At 44.9% G+C, this 23192-nt stretch overlaps 2 protein-coding genes and 2 long non-coding RNA genes across 5 annotated transcripts; 2 read left to right on the top strand and 2 right to left on the bottom strand.

Moving 5' to 3' along the window:
- Nucleotides 1–837: 837 nt before the first annotated feature.
- On the bottom strand, nt 838–2582 carry LOC116365169 (probable GPI-anchored adhesin-like protein PGA18). The gene is made up of 3 exons (XM_031817869.1): nt 2431–2582; nt 2285–2340; nt 838–2186 (listed from the first exon to the last, which is right to left on the bottom strand). Exons 1-3 carry the CDS (start codon nt 2457–2459, stop codon nt 1609–1611), a joined length of 663 nt encoding a protein of 220 aa, XP_031673729.1. The 5' UTR covers nt 2460–2582; the 3' UTR covers nt 838–1608.
- A 2430-nt stretch (nt 2583–5012) lies between these two features.
- On the bottom strand, nt 5013–6425 carry LOC116365170 (protein PELPK1-like). Of its 2 annotated transcripts, XM_031817870.1 has the most exons (3): nt 6291–6425; nt 6145–6200; nt 5013–6054 (listed from the first exon to the last, which is right to left on the bottom strand). In XM_031817870.1, exon 3 carries the CDS (start codon nt 5926–5928, stop codon nt 5392–5394), a length of 537 nt encoding a protein of 178 aa, XP_031673730.1. In that variant the 5' UTR covers nt 5929–6054; nt 6145–6200; nt 6291–6425; the 3' UTR covers nt 5013–5391. The 2 variants fall into 2 exon arrangements, with proteins under 2 accessions (XP_031673730.1, XP_031673731.1); XM_031817871.1 differs by lacking the exon at nt 6145–6200 and having other exon boundaries at nt 6291–6418.
- Nucleotides 6426–6611: 186 nt separating this feature from the next.
- LOC109886315 (uncharacterized) lies at nt 6612–14235 on the top strand. The gene is made up of 2 exons (XR_004208070.1): nt 6612–6800; nt 13706–14235. It is a non-coding gene; the product is annotated as an uncharacterized LOC109886315 (long non-coding RNA).
- Nucleotides 14236–18757: 4522 nt separating this feature from the next.
- On the top strand, nt 18758–19512 carry LOC116365174 (uncharacterized). Its single transcript, XR_004208073.1, has 3 exons — nt 18758–18891; nt 18980–19035; nt 19134–19512. It is a non-coding gene; the product is annotated as an uncharacterized LOC116365174 (long non-coding RNA).
- Nucleotides 19513–23192: the final 3680 nt, after the last annotated feature.

Below are 23192 nucleotides of genomic sequence, written 5' to 3'. Positions count from 1 at the left end.
GCAATCTCAACGCTGTGCGTTACAGGGAAGACATCCTCCTCCCTCATGTGGTTCCCTTCCTGCAGACTCATCCTGACATGACCCTCCAGCATGACAATGCCACCATCCATACTGCTCGTTCTATGCGTGATTTCCTGCAAGACAGGAATGTCAGTGTTCTGCCATTGCCAGCAAAGAGGTCGGAACTCAATCCCATTGAGCACGTCTAGGACCTGTTGGATCGGAGGGTGAGGACCATTCCCCCCAGAAATGTCTGGGAACTTGCAGGTGCCTTGCTGGACGAGTGGGGTAATATCTCACAGCAAGAACTGGCAAATCTGGTGCAGTGCATGAGATGCACTGCAGTTCTTAATACATCTGGTGTCCACAACAGATAGTTACTTTTGACCCCCCCTTTGTTCCTGGACACATTATTCCATTTGTTAGTCACATGTTTGTGGAACTTGTTCAGTTTGTTGTTTAATCTTATGTTCATACACATTTTTGTCCATCAAGTTTGCTGAAAATTACAAAGCTGACAGTGAGGACGTTTTTTTCCCCTGAGGTTAGTTGCTTGACAGTCCTAATATGTCAGAACGCTAAGTGTTTCTTGAAATTGTTGGAAACCTTGATACCAAAAAAAGCAAGTCACCAGCCAGGCTTAAGAACAAATTCATATTTATGTCTCTAGATAATGTTGTACAAAGTGAGAGCTTAAGAACCCCTTTATAAAATCTATTGAAGTTCCTGTCAGGGGCTTCTGCGAGTGCAACCTCATTGTGGTCAGGTAGAAATGGATTGTGCAGAAGACCACATTGAGAGTTGACATAAGGAATGTCTGAACGACTTCAAGTGGAGTACTTTTCACAGCTGAAATAAATGAACGCATATGATTGCATCCATGTGTCTGGCCAGACCAACATTGTAGAACAGTCAGAATGTATCAAGTTGATTTAATGTTTGTGAATAAGGCCAAGGAGAAACTTCAGCGTCCCTGGGACAGGTTAGTGACAGGTAATGGGACGATGAGTTACACTGCATTCACATTTAGGCATTGGTGGAAAAAGGCAGATTACTGTAAAGCAAACAGCCTACACTAAGGGACAGGTAGTGTATGAACATATGAGGGAGCTCTGACAAGTTAGAAAACTTTAGAGCAAACTACCAGAAACAAATCTGTTTAGACAAGTGTATAACAAAAACGCAAATTCCCTTTTACTCCAGGCCCACAGTCTGTTACCAAACAGCAAGCACATGGTAGGCAGAAGAGATTATATTTTAAGGACAAGGTTTTTTGAAAGTCAAATAGTTTAGAGCAAATCATGCAAGAGTAGCAGGAACACCAGGCTAAATCAAAAGCATAACCGTAGAACCTAAAAGTGTGTCTGCAATATCGCTACATACAGAAGTCAATTTAGTCGTATGTTTATAAAAACGATTCATAACATTGTATCATCCACCTCTGTATACAATTTGCATGACGATGTACAAGTGAAGGAGATCCTCATTTCAAACAAGTGCATTAGTTCACACATTTCCCCACCTCAGTTACTGTGCCTCTTGCAGAAAAGGGTAAAGGTAACAGGGATAAGACGATTAAAGAGTTGGCCAAACCAAATTATGATCTCCCTAGTTGAGTGGTCGGGCCGTCTGTTCAAGGCTTGTCGCTTCTGCTGAGGCGCCGGGGCCTGCAGCTTCTGCTGAGGCGCCGGGGCCTGTCGCTACTGCTGAGGTGCCGGGGCCTGTCGCTACTGCTGAGGTGCCGGGGCCTGTCGCTACTGCTGAGGCGCCGGGGCCTGTTGCTTCTGCTGAGGCGCCGGGCCCTGTTGCTTCTGCTGAGGCGCCGGGCCCTGTTGCTTCTGCTGAGGCGCCGGGGCCGGACGCTACCGCTGAGGCGCCGGGGCCTGTTGCTTCTGCTGAGGCGCTGGGGCCGGACTTTACACTTGACATGGCATTGTGGCCAGTAGCTTCTGCTGACGTGGCATTGTGGCCAGTAGCTTCTGCTGACGTGGCATTGTGGCCAGTAGCTTCTGCTGACGTGGCATTGTGGCCAGTTGCTTCTGCTGACGTGGCATTGTGGCCAGTAGCTTCTGCTGACGTGGCATTGTGGCCAGTAGCTTTAGCATTTGGACCAGACACCACACTTGCTTGGGCATAGGATCCAGTTGGTTCAGGTCCAGTGTAGGCAGGATGCCCATGAGCGTTACCTAGGAAACAAAGAAAACATTGTGGTAAAATGCCAGCCTTCATTTGGATCGGAACTAGACCTGTGATTTGACCTGAATTAGTGTAAAGCAAAACGCACCTTTAAGTGTAAAACAAGTTATCCCTCCAATTAGCAGGCAACAAATCCAAGAAACACTACAAAACAGTCAGATAGTTAAACATAAATAACCAGTGAACACTTTAAGACATGGTAAACCAACCAGATGAACGCATTGAAAAACTAACCTCAAAGAGAGTCCAAAAGTCACAGCCATTTTAGTGATCAAAACCACAACAGTATTCAAGAACTAATTCTCGACAGCCTGCCAGAATATCCCGGTTGCTATTTCTAACAGCTGTTTTGGTTGCACCTCATAAAGGAATCCCAGACCCTTCTACCCTGGCTGGCTAATTATGTACAGCTGTCAGCCAATGAACTTCATTTCCATTGGTTCAATTTCCCAAATGTGATTAGGTGCAGTCATCCGTTGCCGTATGGTGAACAACAGAGGGAGAATTGGACGACAAAAGAAAGAGACCAAATTCAGTTCAACAACTTACAAAAAAACAGACAATTGATGAACGCATATTACATTTCATACATGTTCAGTCATCTGTAGCTGCCAAATTCTGATCTTTTTCCCACGAATTGGTCTTTTCACCAATCAGGTCAGCCGTTTTGCCAGCAATTGTGATTGCGTCCAAACAGACTTCAGCCACTTTCCAAAGCTTAGATGTTGCTGAAGTCTGCCAGATCTTACATCGCCTTGATAGGTATTTTAAGTATCAGCTAACCACATCATATGTCAGAGGATGACACAGTTGATGTTGTGGCACGCAACCATTGGTTGTTGCGTTGCCTCACTTTAGCTGTAGAAACTGACCTATTGCTGTGTTACACAGGGATCCCAATTCTAATCTTTTTTCCAATTATTAATGTTTTGAGCAATCACATCAGATCTTTTCACATCAGATCTTAGTCAAAAGACTAATTAGTGAAAAAAAAATGTCAGAATTGGGATGCCTTGGTAATGCAGCCTATGAGGGAGTTCTACTAACCTGAACCGCAGTGCACCGGTCTACGGAAGGTGATGTGAAAAGGCAAAAGCAGTGAGGGAGAAGCGCTCTTCTCAAATCGTACAGTTAGTGGTGTAATGGAGGATATACGCAGGTGTACCACTTTGTTTTCAATGGACATTTCGTGTACTCAATTCTTAACCCCCACTGATGTGTATCAAAGTAGTATAGTGGAGGTATATGCTGTATCAATTCATAAGGCTGATGGAACAGATCAGAATGTTAAGATCCAAATGTTGAAAAACGAGTATTTCTTCACATTTTAAGTGCATTAATGTGCACACGGTGGTAGGCCTATTCAGAATGTTCCAAAATGCACACCGCACCAGAGCAGGCTGGTGGGAGGATTATCTCAGATTATCAGCAATACCACAAGGTATGACTCCAAACACCCAGAAAAGGCTACTCTCCTTGATGTCACCCTCACAAATAATCCTGATAGGTATCAGTCTGGTGTTTTCTGTAATGACCTTAGTGATCACCGTTTTCGTAATGGCTGCTCTGTGAAACGACCTGTCCTGATTTGTCATAGACGCTTGCTAAAAAACTTTCATGAGCAAGCCTTCCTTCATGAACTGGCCTCTGTAAAATGGTATAGAATCAGCTTGATCCCCTCTGTTGAAGATGCTTTTTTGATATTTTCAGTGATATTGTTAACATAACAAGTGCCGTCAGATCAGTAGGCTAGTTTTTGTTTTTTGTTTTTAATTATACCTTTATTTAACCAGGTAGGCTAGTTGAGAACAAGATCTCATTTAAAACTACGACCTGGTCAAGATAAAGCAAAGCAGTTCGTCACATACAACACAGAGTTACACATCTAATAAACATACAGAATAATACAGTAGAAAAAATATATATATATAGTGTGTGCAAATGAGGTAAGATTAGGGAGGTAAGGCAATAAAATAGGCCATAGTGGCGAGGTAATTATGATATAGCAATTAAACACTGGAGTGATAGATGTGCAGAAGATGAATGAGATACTGGGGTGCAAAGGAGCAAAATAAATAAATGAATACAGTTCGGGGATGAGGTAGATGGATGGGTTATTTACAGATGGGCTATGTACAGGTGCAATGATCTGTGAGCTGCTCTGACAGCTGGTGCTTGAAGTTAGTGAGGGAGATAAGAGTCTCCAGCGATTTTTGCAGTTCGTTCCAGTTATTGGCAGCAGAGAACTGGAATGAAAGGTGGCCAAAGGAGGAATTGGCTTTGGGGGTTACCAGTGAAATATACCTGCTGGAGCGCGTGCTGCTACAGTGACCAGTGAACTGAGATAAGGCGGGGCTTTACCTAGCAACGGCAATTTACATATGTTAATGCATTAGTGTGTTTGTGCATCTGTTACACATACACACAACCAGTAGTTCACATGGGGGAGAGGCGTTGTGCCGTGAGGGGTTCCTTTGTTTTTTTAATGCCGGTTAGCTGGTCTCTTGCGCTACATGGAAGGGAGTTCCAGCCAATCATGGCTCTATAACACTGTGCGTTTCATTTGTTCTTGATTTGGGGACTGTGAAAAGACCCCTGGTGGCATAACTGGTGGGTTAAGTGTGTGCATGTTGACTATGCAAACAATGAGGAATTAAAAGAAATGCAGTCAACCTTTCCTCAACTACCAGAAACAAAGGTAAACAAATGAGTTTGCACAAGTGGTGTGATCCACAATCCCTTTTCCTCCAGACCCAGTCTGTCCCTAATCAGCAAACATATGGTAGGCAGAAGAGAAACCCACATTTAAAGAGAAGGCATTTTGGAAGTCAAATTGTTTATTGAACAAATCATGTAAGAGTAGCAGGAACACAAGGCCAAATCAAAATCATAACCGTACAACCTAAGTGTCAGCAATAGTGGCCAAATCAGAGGTACATTTTTGTCGTATGGTGAAGGAGTTCCTCATTTCAAACAAGCGCATTAGTTTGCATAATTCCTCACCTCAATTACCTTTGCCCTTTTCTTCAAATGGAGGCACAGTAACAGGAGAAAGACGATTAAGGAGTTGGGCAAACCAAATTATGATCTCCCTATCTAGCTTGTTGAGGGGTCGGGCCGTCTGTGCAAGGCCGGCCGCTTCTGCAGAGGTATGTTTGGCAGTTGCTTCAGCAGAGGCGCGGGGGCCGGCGGCCGCTACTGCAGAGGTATGGCTGGCAGTTGCTTCAGCAGATGCGCGGGGGCCTGCGGCCGCTTGTGCAGAGGTATGGCTGGCAGTTGCTTCAGCTGAGGCGCGGGGGCTGACGGCGGCTTCTGCAGAGGTATGTTTGGCAGTTGCTTCAGCAGAGGCGCGGGGGCCAGCCGCTTCTGCAGAGGTATGGCTGGCAGTTGATTCAGCTGAGGCGCGGGGGCCTGTGGCCGCTTCTGCAGAGGTATGGCTGGCAGTTGCTTGAGCTGAGGCGCGGGGGCCAGCCGCTTGTGCAGAGGTATGGCTGGCAGTTGCTTGAGCTGAGGCGCGGGGTTCGATGGCCGCTTCTGCAGAGGTATGTTTGGCAGTTGCTTCAGCAGAGGCGCGGGGGCCAGCCGCTTCTGCAGAGGTATGGCTGGCAGTTGCTTCAGCTGAGGCGCGGGGGCCTGTGGCCGCTTCTGCAGAGGTATGGCTGGCAGTTGCTTCAGCTGAGGCGCGGGGGCCGACGGCCGCTTCTGCAGAGGCATGGTTGGCAGTTGCGGCATTTGGACCCTGCGTCACACTTGCCAGGCTATTGTAGCCAGTAGCTTTAGCATTTGGACCAGACACCACACTTGCTTGGGATCCAGTTGGTTCAGGTCCAGTGCAGGCAGGATGCCCATAAGCGTCACCTAGGAAACAAAGAAAACATTGTGGTAAAATTCCAGCCTTAAGCCATTGGAACTAGACTGTGATTTAAATTACTTTGAACCAAAACGCACCTTGAAGGGTAAAGCACGTTATCCCTCCAATTAGCAGGCAACAAATCCAAGAAACACTATAAAACATTCAGACAGTTAAACATAAATAAACAGTAAACACTTTAAGACAAGGTAAACCAATCAGATGAATACATTGAAAAACTAACCTCAAAGAGAGTCCAAAAGCCATATTAGTTATCAAAACCACAACCGTATTCAGAACTAATGCTAGACAGACACCCTGCCAGAATATCCCTGTTGCAATGTCTAACAGCTGTTTTGGTTGCACCTCATAAAGGAATCCCAGACCCTTCTTACCTGAATGACTAATTATGTACAGGTGTCAACCAATGAACTTAATTTCAATTGGTTCATTTTCCCAATTGCGATTAGGTGCTCTTGATTTCATGCAGCTGGTGTGCACTGGTCTGCTGGAGGGTGGAGTTTACACATCATGGACCAATCCGACAGTTTTAAAGAGTGAACTCTACCCACCCATTCCAGATTGAGCCAATTGCAAAGATTTGTTTTGTACCCCATGGGGGATTCCAACATACACTGCAAGGGGAAATAGATGTCAGAAATGCAGTGTTTTATCACTGTAAGCTATCTGTCCAGAACCATATTTGCTTGCAATGCACATCATTGTATTATCAAATCATGCCAGTGGACTTCTGGTAAGTATGCTTTAGTGAGCAAGTGTTGGGATCATGTGCAACTATGTTTATCCTCACCGAAAATGAATGCTGTATTGATGAGTCATTTCCCTCCACGCACTACTTCTCACCTGAATGCATTTTATTTTATTTTAGGGGGTTGGGCAAAAGCTGAAATTGGGGTTGAGAGTTACCCTTTTATATATTGAACAAAACTGTCAATGCAACATGCAATAATTTCAAAAATGTTACTGGGTTACAGTTAGTTTAAGGAAATCAGTAAATTGAAATCAATTCATTAGGACCTAATCTGTAGATTTCAAATGACTGGGAATACAAATATCTGTTGATGGCAGAACTTTTTTTTAAAGGTAGAGGCGTGGATCAGAAAACCTGTCAATATCTGGAGTGAACAACATTTGCCTCATGCAGCACAACACATGTCCTTTGCATAGAGTTAATCAGGCTGTTATTTGTGGCCTGTGTAATGACAGAAACAAGAGAACACCTCACTGACCATTTTACTCAGTGTAGCAGAGCTGGTTAGGCTGTTAACATGTTATCTATAGCGTTCTTGACAAACAATGACTTATGTTGTCTACGTTTACTGACATCGGTCATATTCAGCAGATGTTGCACATTTGTAAATGCATCAGTTGTTCTGCGTTCTGTCACACAGATGAGAGTGCTCTGAAATCGGAGTAGATAGCCAGAGTGAATTTACCAACGCTATCAAATCAAATTTTATTTGTCACATACACAAGGTTAGCAGATGTTAATGCGAGTGTAGTGAAATGCTTGTGCTTCTAGTTCGGACAATGCAGTAATAACCAACGAGTAATCTAACCTAACAATTCCAAAACTACTACCTTATACAAACAAAGGTAAAGGGATAAAGAATATGTACATAAAGATATATGAATGAGTGGTGGTACAGAACGGCATAGGCAAGATGCAGTAGATGGTATCGAGTACAGTATATACATATGAGATGAGTAATGTAGGGTATGTAAACATTATATTAAGTAGCATTGTTTAAAGTGGCTAGTGATATATTTTTACATCAATTTCCATTATTAAAGTGGCTGGAGTTGAGTCAGTATGTTGGCAGCAGCCACTCAATGTTAGTGGTGGCTGTTTAACAGTCTGATGGCCTTGAGATTGAAAAACAGCTTCTGTCTCTCGGTCCCTGCCTTGATGCACCTGTACTGACCTCGCCTTCTGGATGATAGCGGGGTGAACAGGCAGTGGCTCAGGTGGATGTTGTCCTTGATGATCTTTATGGCCTTCCTGTGACATCGGGTGGTGTAGGTGTCCTGGAGGGCAGGTAGTTTGCCCCCGGTGATGCGTTGTGCAGACCTCACTACCCTCTGGAGAGCCTTACGGTTGTGGGCGGAGCAGTTACCGTACCAGGCGGTGTTACAGCCCGACAAGATGCTCTCGATTGTGCATCTGTAGAAGTTTGTGAGTGCTTTTGGTGACAAGCCGAATTTCTTCAGCCTCCTGAGGTTGAAGAGGCGCTGCTGCGCCTTCTTCACCACGCTGTCTGTGGGGTTGGACCAATTCAATTTGTCCGTGATATGTACGCAGAGGAACTTAACTTACTACCCTCTCCACTACTGTCCCGTCGATGTGGATAGGGGGGTGCTCCCTCTGTTTCCTGAAATCCACAATCATCTCCTTTGTTTTGTTGACGTTGAATGTGAGGTTGTTTTCCGCAAACTTGATTGAGTTGGAGGCGTGCATGGTCACGCAGTCGTGGGGGAACAGGGAGTACAGGATTAGGTTTAGGGCTCAGAACGCACCCTTGTGGGGCCCCAGTGTTGAGGATCAGCGGGGTGGAGATGTTACCTAGCCTCACCACCTGGGGGCGCCCCGTCAGGAAGTCCAGTACCCAGTTGCACAGGGCGGGGTCGAGACCCAGGGTCTCGAGCTTGATGACGAGTTTGGAGGGTACTATGGTGTTAAATGCTGAGCTGTAGTCGATGAACAGCATTCTCACGTAGGTATTCCTCTTGTCCAGAACGGTTAAGGCAGTGTGCAGTATGGTTGCGATTGCATCGTCCGTAGACCTATTTGGGCGGTAAGCAAATTGGAGTGGGTCTAGGGTGTCAGGTAGGGTGGAGGTGATATGGTCCTTGACTAGTCTCTCAAAGCACTTCATGATGACGGAGGTGAGTGCTACGGGGCGGTAGTCGTTTAGCTCAGTTACCTTAGCTTTCTTGGGAACGGGGACAATGGTGGCCCTCTTGAAGCATGTGGGAACAGCAGACTGGGATCAGGATTAATTGAATATGTCCGTAAACACACCAGCCATCTGGTCTGCGCATGCTCTGAGGATTTCGGCTGGGGATGCCGTCTGGGCCTGCAGCCTTGCGAGGGTTAACACGTTTAAATGTTTTACTCACTTTGGCTCCAGTGAAGGAGAGTCCGCAGGTTTTGGTTGCGGGCCGTGTCAGTGGCACTGTATTGTCCTCAAAGCGGGCAAAAAAGTTATTTTGTCTGTCTGGGAGCAAGACATCCTGGTCCTCGACGGGGTTGGTTTTCTTTTGGTAATCCGTGATTGACTGTAAACCCTGCCACATACCTCTTGTGTCTGAGACGTTGAATTGCGACTCTACTTTGTCTCTATACTGACGCTTAGCTTGTTTGATTGCCTTGCGGAGGGAATAGCTCCACTGTTTGTATTCGGTCATGTTTCCGGTCACCTTGCCCTGGTTAAAAGCAGTGGTTTGCACTTTCAGTTTCTCACGAATGCTGCCATCAATCCACGGTTTCTGGTTTGGGAATGTTTTAATCGTTGATATGCATCATCAATGTACTTTCTAATGAACTCGCTCATCGAATCAGCGTATTCGTCAATGTTGTTGTAGGACGCAATGCGGAACATATCCCAATTCACTTGATCGAAGCAGTCTTGAAGTGTGGAATCAGATTGGTCGGACCAGTGTTGAACAGACCTGAGCACGGGAGCTTCTTGTTTTAGTTTCTGTCTGTAGGCTGGGAGCAAGAAAATGGAGTCGTTGTCAGCTTTTCCCAAAAGGAGGGTGGGGGAGGGCCATATATGCGTCGCAGAAGTTTCAATAACAATAATCCAGAGTTTTACCAGCCCTGGTTGCGCAATCGATATGCTGATACAATTTAGGGAGTCTTGTTTTCAGATTAGCCTTGTTAAATTCCCCAGCTACAATGAATGCAGCCTCAGGATATGTGGTTTCCAGTTTGCATAAAGTCAAATAAAGTTTGTTCAGGGCCATCGATGTGTCTGCTTGGGGGGGGGGGGTATATACGGCTGTGATTATAATCAAAGAGAATTCCCTTGGTAGATAATGCGGTCGACATTTGATTGTGTTGGAATTCTAAGTCATGTGAACAAAAAGACTTCAGTTCCTGTATGTTGTTATGATCACCCCCGCCCCTCTTCTTACCAGAAAGAGGGTTGTTTCTGTTGACTCGATGCGTGAAGAAACCAATATAGAGGTAAGATGGTTATCGATTTAATGACACACCACGTAAATATTTTAATATATGCTGTTCATATTAATGCAAAATTGCTGTTTAAAAAAAATCTTTGTCACAAAAACAAGCGTATCTCTGTGAAGTGTCAATGGAGCACTGAGCGTACCACAAGCTTTTTATTTTCAAGGCCTTTTACAGTTCATTCAGGTCTTGTCATGTTCATTTAGCTTTTTAAGTCCCGTGGAAGCAATTTTGAAGACAATCACCACAACATGTAAAACAAAATAAAAATGTTTAGAGAAAGCTGTACGGCTGTCAACAGAAGGTGATAATTGTATCACCAAAGTGCATTTTCACTCACAATGGGGAGTGAGTGAACACTCTATACTGTATTGGTAGGCCTACTATTGTCATTTTTTTATTTTCATGTTTTTGCTCTCAGTCACACTTTCTTAATATAAAAACAACATCATTGGAAGTACACAAACGGTTTTTTATTTTTAATCAGACCACCTTTAAGGTCTGGGGAAATCCTATGTAAATTAGATTTATTTTGTGTAGTTACCCTTTAATTCAAGTGAGCAGGCACAGAGTACTGTTGTTGGGTTGGCAGTGTTTCTGTAGTACAGGCACCTAGCACTGTTTGGTTAGTTGTGTTTCTGTAGTACAGGCACCTAGTACTGTTGTTGGGTTAGCAGTGTTTCTGTAGTACAGGCACCTAGTACTGTTTGGTTAGCAGTATTTCTGTAGTACAGGCACCTAGTACTGTTGTTGGGTTGGCAGTGCTTCTGTAGTACAGGCACAGAGTACTGTTGTTGGGTTAACAATGTTTCTGTAGTACAGGCACAGAGTACTGTTGTTGGGTTAGCAGTGTTTCTGTAGTACAGGCACAGAGTACTGTTGTTGGGTTAGCAGTGTTTCTGTAGTACAGGCACCTAGTACTGTTGTTGGGTTGGCAGTGTTTCTGTAGTACAGGCACCTAGTACTGTTTGGTTAGCAGTGTTTCTGTAGTACAGGCACAGAGTACTGTTGGGTTAGCAGTGTTTCTGTAGTACAGGCACCTAGTACTGTTTGGTTGGCAGTGTTTCTGTAGTACAGGCACCTAGCACTGTTGGGTTAGCAGTGTTTCTGTAGTACAGGCACAGAGTACTGTTGTTGGGTTAACAATGTTTCTGTAGTACAGGCACAGAGTACTGTTGTTGGGTTAACAATGTTTCTGTAGTACAGGCACCTAGTACTGTTGTTGGGTTGGCAGTGTTTCTGTAGTACAGGCACCTAGCACTGTTTGGTTAGTTGTATTTCTGTAGTACAGGCACCTAGCACTGTTTGGTTAGTTGTATTTCTGTAGTACAGGCACAGAGTACTGTTGTTGGGTTAACAATGTTTCTGTAGTACAGGCACCTAGCACTGTTTGGTTAGTTGTATTTCTGTAGTACAGGCACCTAGCACTGTTTGGTTAGTTGTATTTCTGTAGTACAGGCACCTAGTACTGTTGTTGGGTTAGCAGTGTTTCTGTAGTACAGGCACCTAGTACTGTTGTTGGGTTGGCAGTGTTTCTGTAGTACAGGCACCTAGCACTGTTTGGTTAGTTGTATTTCTGTAGTACAGGCACCTAGCACTGTTTGGTTAGTTGTATTTCTGTAGTACAGGCACAGAGTACTGTTGTTGGGTTAACAATGTTTCTGTAGTACAGGCACCTAGCACTGTTTGGTTAGTTGTATTTCTGTAGTACAGGCACCTAGCACTGTTTGGTTAGTTGTATTTCTGTAGTACAGGCACCTAGTACTGTTGTTGGGTTAGCAGTGTTTCTGTAGTACAGGCACCTAGCACTGTTGTTGGGTTAACAATGTTTCTGTAGTACATGCACCTAGTACTGTTGTTGGGTTAGCAGTGTTTCTGTAGTACAGGCACCTAGTCCTGTTGGGTTAGCAGTGTTTCTGTAGTACAGGCACCTAGTACTGTTGTTGGGTTAACAATGTTTCTGTAGTACAGGCACCTAGTACTGTTGTTGGGTTAACAATGTTTCTGTAGTACAGGCACAGAGTACTGTTGTTGGGTTAACAATGTTTCTGTAGTACAGGCACCTAGCACTGTTTGGTTAGTTGTATTTCTGTAGTACAGGCACAGAGTACTGTTGTTGGGTTAACAATGTTTCTGTAGTACAGGCACCTAGCACTGTTTGGTTAGTTGTATTTCTGTAGTACAGGCACAGAGTACTGTTGGGTTAGTTGTATTTCTGTAGTACAGGCACCTAGTACTGTTGTTGGGTTAGCAGTGTTTCTGTAGTACAGGCACCTAGCACTGTTTGGTTAGTTGTATTTCTGTAGTACAGGCACCTAGCACTGTTTGGTTAGTTGTATTTCTGTAGTACAGGCACAGAGTACTGTTGTTGGGTTAACAATGTTTCTGTAGTACAGGCACCTAGCACTGTTTGGTTAGTTGTATTTCTGTAGTACAGGCACAGAGTACTGTTGTTGGGTTAACAATGTTTCTGTAGTACAGGCACCTAGCACTGTTTGGTTAGTTGTATTTCTGTAGTACAGGCACCTAGCACTGTTGTTGGGTTAGCAGTGTTTCTGTAGTACAGGCACCTAGTACTGTTGTTGGGTTAGCAGTGTTTCTGTAGTACAGGCACCTAGTACTGTTGTTGGGTTAGCAGTGTTTCTGTAGTACAGGTACCTAGTACTGTTGTTGGGTTAGCAGTGTTTCTGTAGTACAGGCACCTAGTACTGTTGTTGGGTTAACAGTGTTTCTGTAGTACAGGCACAGAGTACTGTTGTTGGGTTAACAATGTTTCTGTAGTACAGGCACCTAGTACTGTTGTTGGGTTAACAGTGTTTCTGTAGTACAGGTACCTAGTACTGTTGTTGGGTTAGCAGTGTTTCTGTAACACACATGAGAACAAAAGGCCACTGGATTGATGATATCATTCATGATATCATTCTAACAGGTCAATCTGATAGGCTACTTTTTATCTGGTGAACATAATAATAGAGAATGTTTTTGGGAAAGCCTTTCCATCTACCAGAAGACAGTTAGGTCTATCTTTACCAAAGCTATATTGTTTGAAACCTGGACCATTTTTCTTGATATTATGAGGCATGTCTTACCTTGCTTCAAAGTAGCCAAGTCAAAATACAACCATAGAAATGTTGAGGGAAATATTTTAGAAACTCATATTTGCTCTCTTGTTGTTCAAATCAACTTTCTTTCAATGTCTAGCATTCATTGTCTGAGTGGGGATTGGTGCTTATCACGGTAGAAGGCCGTTGCTTATCTTGCTAGAACAAAATACATACCTGCTGTGTGCGGATGAACCTGACTTTGTCTGACAACTTGACATTGAGCCAATCAGAAAGCACGAACCTCCACGTGGGGGAGAGACAATAATTACTACTTCAGTTAAAATCACAGTCTAGTTCCAATAGCTTAAGGCTGGCATTTTACTGTAATTCTTTGTTTCCTAGGTGAAGCTTATGGGCATCCTGCCTACACTGGACCTGAACAACCATATCCCAAGAAAGTGTGGTGTCTGGTCCAAATGCTAAAGCTACTGGCCACAATACCCTGGCAAGTGTGACGCAGGGTCCAAATGCCACAGCTGAAGCAACTGCCAACCATGCCTCTGCAGAAGCAGCCCGAGCCTCAGCTGAAGCAACTGCCAACCATACCTCTGCAGAAGCGGCCGCCGGCCTCCGGCCTTGAACAAACGGCCCGACCCCTCGACAAGCTAGATAGGGAGATCATAATTTGGTTTGCCCAACTCCTTAATCGTCTTTCCCCTGTTGCTGTGCCTCCATTTGAAGAAACTTATGCATCGTCATGCAAATTGTTTACAGGGGTGAACACTACAATGGTATGAATTGTTTTCATAACCATACGACTAAAATTTACATCTGATTTGGCCTGGTGTTCCTGCTACTCTTGCATGATTTGTTCAGTAAACAATTTGACTTTCAAAATGATGTGTCTTTTAAATGTGGGTTTCTCTTCTGTCTACCAAACGTTTGCTGATTGGGGACAGACTGGGTCTGGAGGAAAAGGGATTGTGGATCACACCACTTGTGGAAACAGATTTGTTTACCTTTGTTTCTGGTAGTTGAGGAAAGGTTGACTGCATTTCTTGTTTTAATTCCTCATTGTTTGCATAGTCAACACACACACTTACCCCACCAGACATGCCACCAGGGGTCTTTTCACAGTCCCCAAATCCAGAACAAATTAAACTCACAGTATTATATAGCGCCATGATTGGATGGAACTCCCTTCCATATAGTGCAAGAGACCAGCAACTCGGGTTTAAAAAACAAAACAAAACCTCACGGCACAACGCCTCTCCCCCATGTGACCTACTGGTTGTGTGTCTGTACTGACATGTGACCTACTGGTTGTGTGTATGTGTAAATGAGATGCACAAACACACATTTAAAACATGTAAATTGCCAAGTATAATTTTTTTTGTGTCAGACCCCAGTAAGACTAGCTGACATCGGCTAATGGGGATCCTAAAATTTTTTAAATATATATTCAACTACTTTAAAACCTGTCATGGCAAGTAGTTCCCCTCAGGGAACTCCACCCCCCCCCCCCCCCCCCCTTTCAAACATTAACAATGTTAATACTCATGAACTTTGACTAAAGATACATGTTCTACATATAATTAAAGATACACTGGTTCTTAATGCAACCGCTGTGTCAGATTACTTTTAAGCGTTACGGAAAAAGCCTAACATTGCAATAATCTGAGACGGCGCTCAGACGTAAAAGTATTTCTCCGCTATGTTGGAGTCAACAGAAATACGAAATTACATCATAAATATTCCCTTATCTTTGATCTTTCATCAGAATGTATTGCAAGGAGTCCTAGTTCCACAATAAATCGTTGTTTTGTTCCATAATGTCCAATACTAGTGTCCAAGTAGCTGCATTTGCTAGCACTTTCAGCTCACGTGCCCAAAAACTGACTGCTGGTACAGGATAACTCGCACGAAAACTTCCAAAAGATATATTCCAGGTCAAATAAACTGGTCAAACTAAGTAGAGAATCAATCTTCAGGATGTTATTATCATATATATCCAATAACGTTCCAACCGGATCATACGTTTTCAGCTGGAGCCAAATGGAACAGCGGTAGCACCCACAGAGAAATGCGCCACAGGAAAATGGCGTTCTGTCGGGACACTGACTATTTCCCCTCCCATTCGGTCACAGTTCACAGCAAATGCTCCATTCCACTTTCTACTGAATGAGGACATCTACTGGAAGGTGTAGGAAGTGCTACCAGATCGATATCTTGTTGGGAGAGGAGGGTGCGATGTCAAAGTTGCCCCACATTCAGAATTTCACTTCTTGCTTAGAAGATTGCCTTCCCTATGAGTTCTGTTATACTCCCATACATAATTCAAACAGTTTTAGAAACTTCAGAGTGTTTTCTATCCAATAGTAATAATAATATGCATATATTAGCAATCTAGGACAGAGTAGGATAAAGTTTACTATGGGCACGTAATTCATCCAAAGTGAAAATACTGCCCCCTATCCTCAACAAGTTTTAAGCATTTGAAAAACTACAACCTTTTCTACCCAGGTCTGACCACCACGGGACACTGGGTGTAAACGATATAGTGAAATGCTTCCTTGCAAGCTCTTTCCTCAACAGTACAGAATCAATATGAAAGAAACAGAGAGAAAGGACATAGAAAGAGGGGAGTGACTGCAAATCATAGCACAGTCCATGTGTATGTTCCCATGGTAGCAAGCATCTCCAATCCAAAATTAAATCTAGAATGGGCTTCCTATTTCGCAACAAAGCATCCCTCACTCATGCTGCCAAACACCCTCGTAAAACTGACTATCCGCCAATTGACTTTGACTTGAGGCCCCGACGCCTGAGCAGAAGCGTATGGCCCCGGCGCCTCAGCAGAAGCGACAGGTCCCGGCGCCTCAGCAGAAGCGACAAGCCTTGAACAGATGGCCCGACCACTCAACTAGGGAGATCATAATTTGGTTTGGCCAACTCCTTAATCATCTATATTTCACTGGTAACCCCCAAAGCCAATTCCTCCTTTGGCCGTCTTTCATTCCAGTTCTCTGCTGCCAATGACTGGAACGAACTGCAAAAATCACTGAAACTGGAGACTCTTTATCTCCCTCACTAACTTCAAGCACCAGCTGTCAGAGCAGCTCACAGATCATTGCACCTGTACATAGCCCATCTGTACATAACCCATCCATCTACCTCATCCCCATACTGTATTCATTTATTTATTTTGCTTCTTTGCACCCCAGTATCTCTACTTGCACATTCATCTTCTGCACATCTATCACTCCAGTGTTTAATTGCTATATCATAATTGCCTCGCCACCATGGCCTATTTTATTGCCTTTACCTCCCTTATCTTACCTCATTTGCACACACTGTATATATATATATATATATATTTATTTTTTTCTACTGTATTATTCTGTATGTTTGTTTATTCCATGTGAAACTCTGTTGTATGTGTCGAACTGCTTTGCTTTATCTTGGCCAGGTCGCAGTTGTAAATGAGAACTTGTTCTCAACTAGCCTATCTGGTTAAATAAAGGTTTAATTAAAAACAACAAACAAAAACTAGCCTACTGATCTGACTGCACTTGTTATGTTAACAATAACACTGAAAATATCAAAAAAGAAGGACCTAGAGTTTTCAACAGGGGGGGATCAAGCTGATTCTATACCATTTTACAGAGGCCAGTTCATGAAGGAAGGCTTGCTCATTAAAGTTTTTTAGCAAGCGTCTATGACAAATCAGGACAGGTCGTTTCACAGAGCAGCCATTACGAAAATGGTGATTACTAAGGTCATTACAGAAAACACCAGACTGATACCTATCAGGATTATTTGTGAGGGTGACATCGAGGAGAGTAGCCTTTTCTGGGTGTTTGGAGTCATACCTTGTGGTATTGCTGATAATCTGAGAAAGATGTAGGGAGTCCCATTGATTTAGGACTTGGTCAGGTGGTTTAAGCATGTCCCAGTTTAGGTCACCTAGCAGGATGATTAGATGATCTGTTAGATGATCTGTTTTCTGAGGGTTGGCAGTCAAGAGATTGACTGCCGACCCTAAGAGATTGACTGCAGACACTGTTCAGAAGGTGCTAAATACTAATTGGCAGGCAAACATTAGACAATCCTACCGGTGTGTCTGATCTATAATGGATATTACCATCTCTGTCCAAGTATCTGTACATAAAACTGCTCAAATGTGAGGTGCAGCAGAGGAGCTATAGGAGGATGGGCTTATTTTCATGGCCTTGAATGGAATTGATGGAACAGAGTTTCAAATATGTTTGATATGTTTGACTCCGTTCCATTGATGCCATTCCAGCCATTACAATCAGCCCGTCCTCCTATTGCTCCTCCCACCAGCCTGCTCTGGTGCGGTGTGCATTTTGGAACATTCTGAATAGGCTTACCAGATTTGGGCACAGATTTTGTGGAGACAACTGAGCACTGAAGGTGATCCTTGGAAAAGATGGCCACTCCCCCACGTTTAGATGATCTGTTTTCTGAGGGTTGGCAGTCAAGACATTGCATTTTGGAACATTCTGAATAGGCCTACCACCGTGTGCATATTCATGCACTTAAAATGTGAAGAAATAATAGTTTTTCAACATTTGGATCTTAACATTCTGATCTGTTCCATCAGCCTTATGAATTGATACAGCATATACCTCCACTATCCTACTTTGATACACATCAGTGGGGGTTAAGAATTGAGTACACGAAATGTCCATTGAAAACAAAGTGGTACACCTGCGTATATCCTCCATTACACCACTAACTGTACGATTTGAGAAGAGCGCTTCTCCCTCACTGCTTTTGCCTTTTCACATCACCTTCAATAGACCGGTGCACTGCGGTTCAGGTTAGTTGAACTCCCTCATAGGCTGCATTACCAAGGCATCCCAATTCTGATATTTTTTTTCCACTAATTAGTCTTTTGACTAAGATCTGATGTGAAAAGATCTGATGCGATTGCTCAAAACGATTAGAATTGGGCTCCCTGTGTAACCAGCAATAGGTCAGTTTCTACAGCTAAGGGTGAGGCAACGCTACAACCAATGGTTGCGTGCCACATCATCAACTGTGTCATCCTCTGACATATGATGTGGTTAGCTGATACTTAAAATACCTATCAAGGCGATGTAAGATCTTGCAGACTTCAGCAACGTCTAAGCTTTGGAAATTGGCTGAAGTCTGTTTGGATGCAATCACAAACTACCTCATAGTCTGTTTGGTCCCAGCCACACAGGGAGCCCAATCCTGATCCTTTGCTGGCAAAACAGCTGATCTGATTGGTGAAAACTGAATTTGGTCTCTTTCTTTTGTCGTCCAATTCTCTCTCTGTTGTTCACCATATGTCAACGGATGACTGCACCTAATCGCATTTGGGAAATTGAACCAATGGAAATGAAGTTCATTGGCTGACAGCTGTACATAATTAGCCAGTTAGGTGAGAAGGGTCTGGGATTCCTTTATGAGGTGCAACCAAAACAGCTGTTTGACATAGCAACAGGGATATTCTGGCAGGCTGTCGAGAATTAGTTCTTGAATACTGTTGTGGTTTTGATCACTAAAATGGCTGTGACTTTTGGACTCTCTTTGAGGTTAGTTTTTCAATGCGTTCATCTGGTTTGTTTACCTTGTCTTAGTCTTCACTGGTTATTTATGTTTAACTGTCTGACTGTTTTGTAGTGTTTCTTGGATTTGTTGCCTGCTAATTGGAGGGATAACTTGTTTTACACTTAAAGGTGCGTTTTGGTTTACACTAATTCAGGTCAAATCACAGGTCTAGTTCCGATCCAAATGAAGGCTGGCATTTTACCACAATGTTCTCTTTGTTTCCTAGGTAACGCTCATGGGCATCCTGCCTACACTGGACCTGAACCGACTGGATCCTATGCCCAAGCAAGTGTGGTGTCTGGTCCAAATGTTAAAGCTACTGGCCACAATGCCACGTGAGCGGAAGCTACTGGCCACAATGCCACGTGAGCGGAAGCTACTGGCCACAATGCCACGTCAGCGGAAGCTACTGGCCACAATGCCACGTCAGCGGAAGCTACTGGCCACAATGCCACGTCAGCGGAAGCTACTGGCCACAATGCCACGTCAAGTGTGAAGTCCGGCCCCTCAGCAGAAGCTTCAGGCCCCGGCGCCTCAGCAGAAGCTTCAGGCCCCTCAGCAGAAGCTTCAGGCCCCGGCGCCTCAGCAGAAGCTTCAGGCCCCGGCGCCTCAGCAGAAGCTTCAGGCGCCTCAGCAGAAGCTTCAGGCGCCTCAGCAGAAGCTTCAGGCGCCTCAGCAGAAGCTTCAGGCGCCTCAGCAGAAGCTTCAGGCGCCTCAGCAGAAGCTTCAGGCGCCTCAGCAGAAGCTTTAGGCGCCTCAGCAGAAGCTTCAGGCGCCTCAGCAGAAGCTTCAGGCCCCTCAGCAGAAGCTTCAGGCCCCTCAGCAGAAGCTTCAGGCCCCTCAGCAGAAGCTTCAGGCCCCTCAGCAGAAGCTTCAGGCCCCGGCGCCTCAGCAGAAGCTTCAGGCGCCGGGGCAGAAGCTTCAGGCGCCGGGGCAGAAGCTTCAGGCGCCGGGGCAGAAGCTTCAGGCGCCGGGGCAGAAGCTTCAGGCGCCGGGGCAGAAGCTTCAGGCGCCGGGGCAGAAGCTTCAGGCCCCTCCGCAAAAGCTTCAGGCCCCTCAGCAGAAGCGCCTCAGCAGAAGCGTCCGGCCCCGGCGCCTCAGCAGAAGCGTCCGGCGCCTCAGCAGAAGCGTCCGGCGCCTCAGCAGAAGCGTCCGGCGCCTCAGCAGAAGCGTCCGGCGCCTCAGCAGAAGCGTCCGGCCCCGGCGCCTCAGCAGAAGCGTCCGGCCCCGGCGCCTCAGCAGAAGCGTCAGGCCACTCAGCAGAAGCTTCAGGCCACTCAGCAGAAGCGTCCGGCCCCGGCGCCTCAGCAGAAGCGACAAGCCTTGAACAGACGGCCATACCACTCAACTAGGGACTATCCCTGTTACCCTTTTCTGCTAGAGGCACAGTAAAGGTAACTGAGGTGGGGAAATGTGCGAACTAATGCGCTTGTTTGAAATGAGGATCTCCTTCACTTGTACATCGTCATGCAAATTGTATACAGAGGTGGATGATACAATGTTATGAATCGTTTTTATAAACATACGACTAAATTGACTTCTGATGTAGCGATATTGCAGACACACTTTTAGGTTCTACGGTTATGCTTTTGATTTAGCCTGGTGTTCCTGCTACTCTTGCATGATTTGCTCAATAAACCATTTGACTTTCAAAACCTTGTCCTTAAAATATAATCTCTTCTGCCTACCATGTGCTTGCTGTTTGGTAACAGACTGTGGGCCTGGAGTAAAAGGGAATTTGCGTTTTTGTTATACACTTGTCTAAACAGATTTGTTTCTGGTAGTTCAAATTCTAAAGTTTTCTAACTTGTCAGAGCTCCCTCATATGTTCATACACTACCTGTCCCTTAGTGTAGGCTGTTTGCTTTACAGTAATCTGCCTTTTACCACCAATGCCTAAAGAATGTGACTGCAGTGTAACTCATCGTCCCATTACCTGTCACTAACCTGTCCCAGGGACGCTGAAGTTTCTCCTTGACCTTATTCAGAAACATTAAATCAACTTGATACATTCTGACTGTTCTACAATGTTGGTCTGGCCAGACACATGGATGCAATCATATGCGTTCATTTATTTCAGCCGTGAAAAGTACTCCACTTGAAGTCGTTCAGACATTCCTTATGTCAACTCTCAATGTGGTCTTCTGCCACAATCCATTTCTACACTACCACAATGAGGTTGCACTTGCAGAAGCCCCTGGCAGGAACTTCAATTGATTTTAAAAGGTGCACTTAAGCTATCACTTTGTACAAAATTATCCTAGACGTGCTCAATGGGATTGAGTTCCGGTCTCTTTACTGGCAATGGCAGAACACTGACATTCCTCTCTTGCAGGAAATCACTCACAGAACAAAAAGTATGGCTGGTGGCATTGTCATGCTGGAGGGTTGTCTGCAGAAAGGGTACCACATGACGGACGAGGATGTCTTCCCTGTAACGCACAGCGTTGAGATTGCATGCATGACAACAAGCTCCGTCCGATGATGCTATGACACAACCGCCCCAAACCATGACGGACCCTCTACCTCAATCAATCCTGCTCCAGAGTACAGGCCTCGGTGTAACGCTCAAACGCGAATCCGACTATCACCCCCGGTGAGACAAAACCATGACTTGTCAGTGAAGAGCACTTTTTGCCAGTCTTGTCTAGACCAGCGACGGTGGGTTTGTGCCCATAGGTGACGTTGTTGCCTGTGATGTCTGGTGAGGACCTGCCTTACAACAGGCCTACAAGCCCTCAGTCCAGCCACTCTCAGCCTATTGCAGACAGTCTGAGCACTGATGGAGGGATTGTGCGTTCCTGGTGCAACTCGGCAGTTGCCTTCCTGTACCCTGTCCTGCAGGTGTGATGTTCGCATGTACTGATCTGTGCAGGTGTTTGCCACTCCGAGGACAATCAGCTGTCCGTCTTGTCTCAATGTAGCGCTGTCATAGGCGTCTCACAGTACGGACATTTATTGCCCTGGCCACATCAGCAGTCCTCATGCCTCCTTGCAGCATACCTAAGGCACGTTCACGCAGCATGAGCAGGGACGCCTGGGCATCTTTATTTTGGTGTTTTTTCAGAGTCAGTAGAAAGGCCTCTTTTGTGTCCTAAGTTTTCATAACTGGGTGGTTTCATCTCTTGTGGTTCATTGAACAAGCATGGGAAACAATGTTTAAGCCCTTTACAATGAAGAACTGCTCCGCCATACCGTAAGGCTCTCCAGAGGGTAGTGAGGACTGCACAACGGATCACCGGGGTAAACTACCCTGCCCTCCAAGACACCTATACACCACCCGATGTCACAGGAGGCTAAAATATCATCAAGGGACAACAAACACCCGAGCCACTGCTGTTACACCCCGCTATCATCCATAAGGCGCGAGGTCAGTACAGGTGCATCAAAGCGGGGACCGAGAGACAGAAGCTGGTTTTCAATCTCAAGGCCATCAAACTGTTCAACAGCCATCACTAACATTGAGTGGCTGCTGCCAACATACTGATTCAAATCTTTAGCCACTTTAGCAATGGAAAAATTTATGTAATAAATGTATCACTAGCTACTTTAAACAATGCCACATTATATAATGTTTACATACTGTGGAAGGACCACCAGAGGGCAGGCTGGGCTCATGGATAGTAGCCCAACAAGGCATGGGAGACAAGGTAACCAGAGGCAATTAAGCACAGCTGACGGTACTAATGACATACTCTCCTTCCCTATAAGAGAGAGAATGGAACCAGCAGAGAAGGGGAAACTATCTCTGGAAGATGGCCACCGAGAGAGAGGAGCTATCCATGAAGAACCACTAAGACGGTGACAATCCCGTGACTTTTTGTTGTAGTTTAAAGATAATCCTATTGTGTTCCTGTTTCATCTGGAGAAGAAGATGTATGTTTTTTTCCTTAGAAGATTTTCATTGATTATGTTGGAGTTTTGTGTTGACCAAATGCCCTCAATAGAGAACTGTGTTCAATCAAGAAACCTACTCCCTCGACCATTTATTCCACCCTTCCCTTTAGAGTGACACCCAATTACTTGGTCCGCTCACATTGGTGGAGAATGCGGGCATTAGGTGGACGAGTGACACAAGGATAAGTGAGTAAATCAAGATTCTTCAGTAGACCCGGAGGCCATTCAAGAACGATGGATAACGCCCTACTACTACACACAGTTGATCACTGACACGGCACAGCAACCATACAACCAATAAGAAACTCCTGCAACACAGCTGAGCCGACGAGAAGAACCTGATTAGCCAAGAGCGTCTGCTCACGAGCATCTTACCTCGTCTCTCCAA

Source organism: Oncorhynchus kisutch, unplaced genomic scaffold (assembly GCF_002021735.2).
Source record: "Oncorhynchus kisutch isolate 150728-3 unplaced genomic scaffold, Okis_V2 scaffold1179, whole genome shotgun sequence".
NCBI lineage: Eukaryota > Metazoa > Chordata > Actinopteri > Salmoniformes > Salmonidae > Oncorhynchus > Oncorhynchus kisutch.
This window is presented reverse-complemented; position numbering and strand designations above follow the sequence as displayed.

Coding starts and splice junctions, on each gene's coding strand:
- LOC116365169 (XM_031817869.1), bottom strand. CDS start 2,459: ATGGCTGTGACTTTTGGACTCTCTTTGAG. Junction 2,341..2,430: donor ACTTTTGGACTCTCTTTGAG/GTTAGTTTTTCA, acceptor ACTGTTTTGTAG/TGTTTCTTGGATTTGTTGCC. Junction 2,187..2,284: donor AACTTGTTTTACACTTAAAG/GTGCGTTTTGCT, acceptor TTTGTTTCCTAG/GTAACGCTCATGGGCATCCT.
- LOC116365170 (XM_031817870.1), bottom strand. CDS start 5,928: ATGCCGCAACTGCCAACCATGCCTCTGCAGAAGCGGCCGTCGGCCCCC.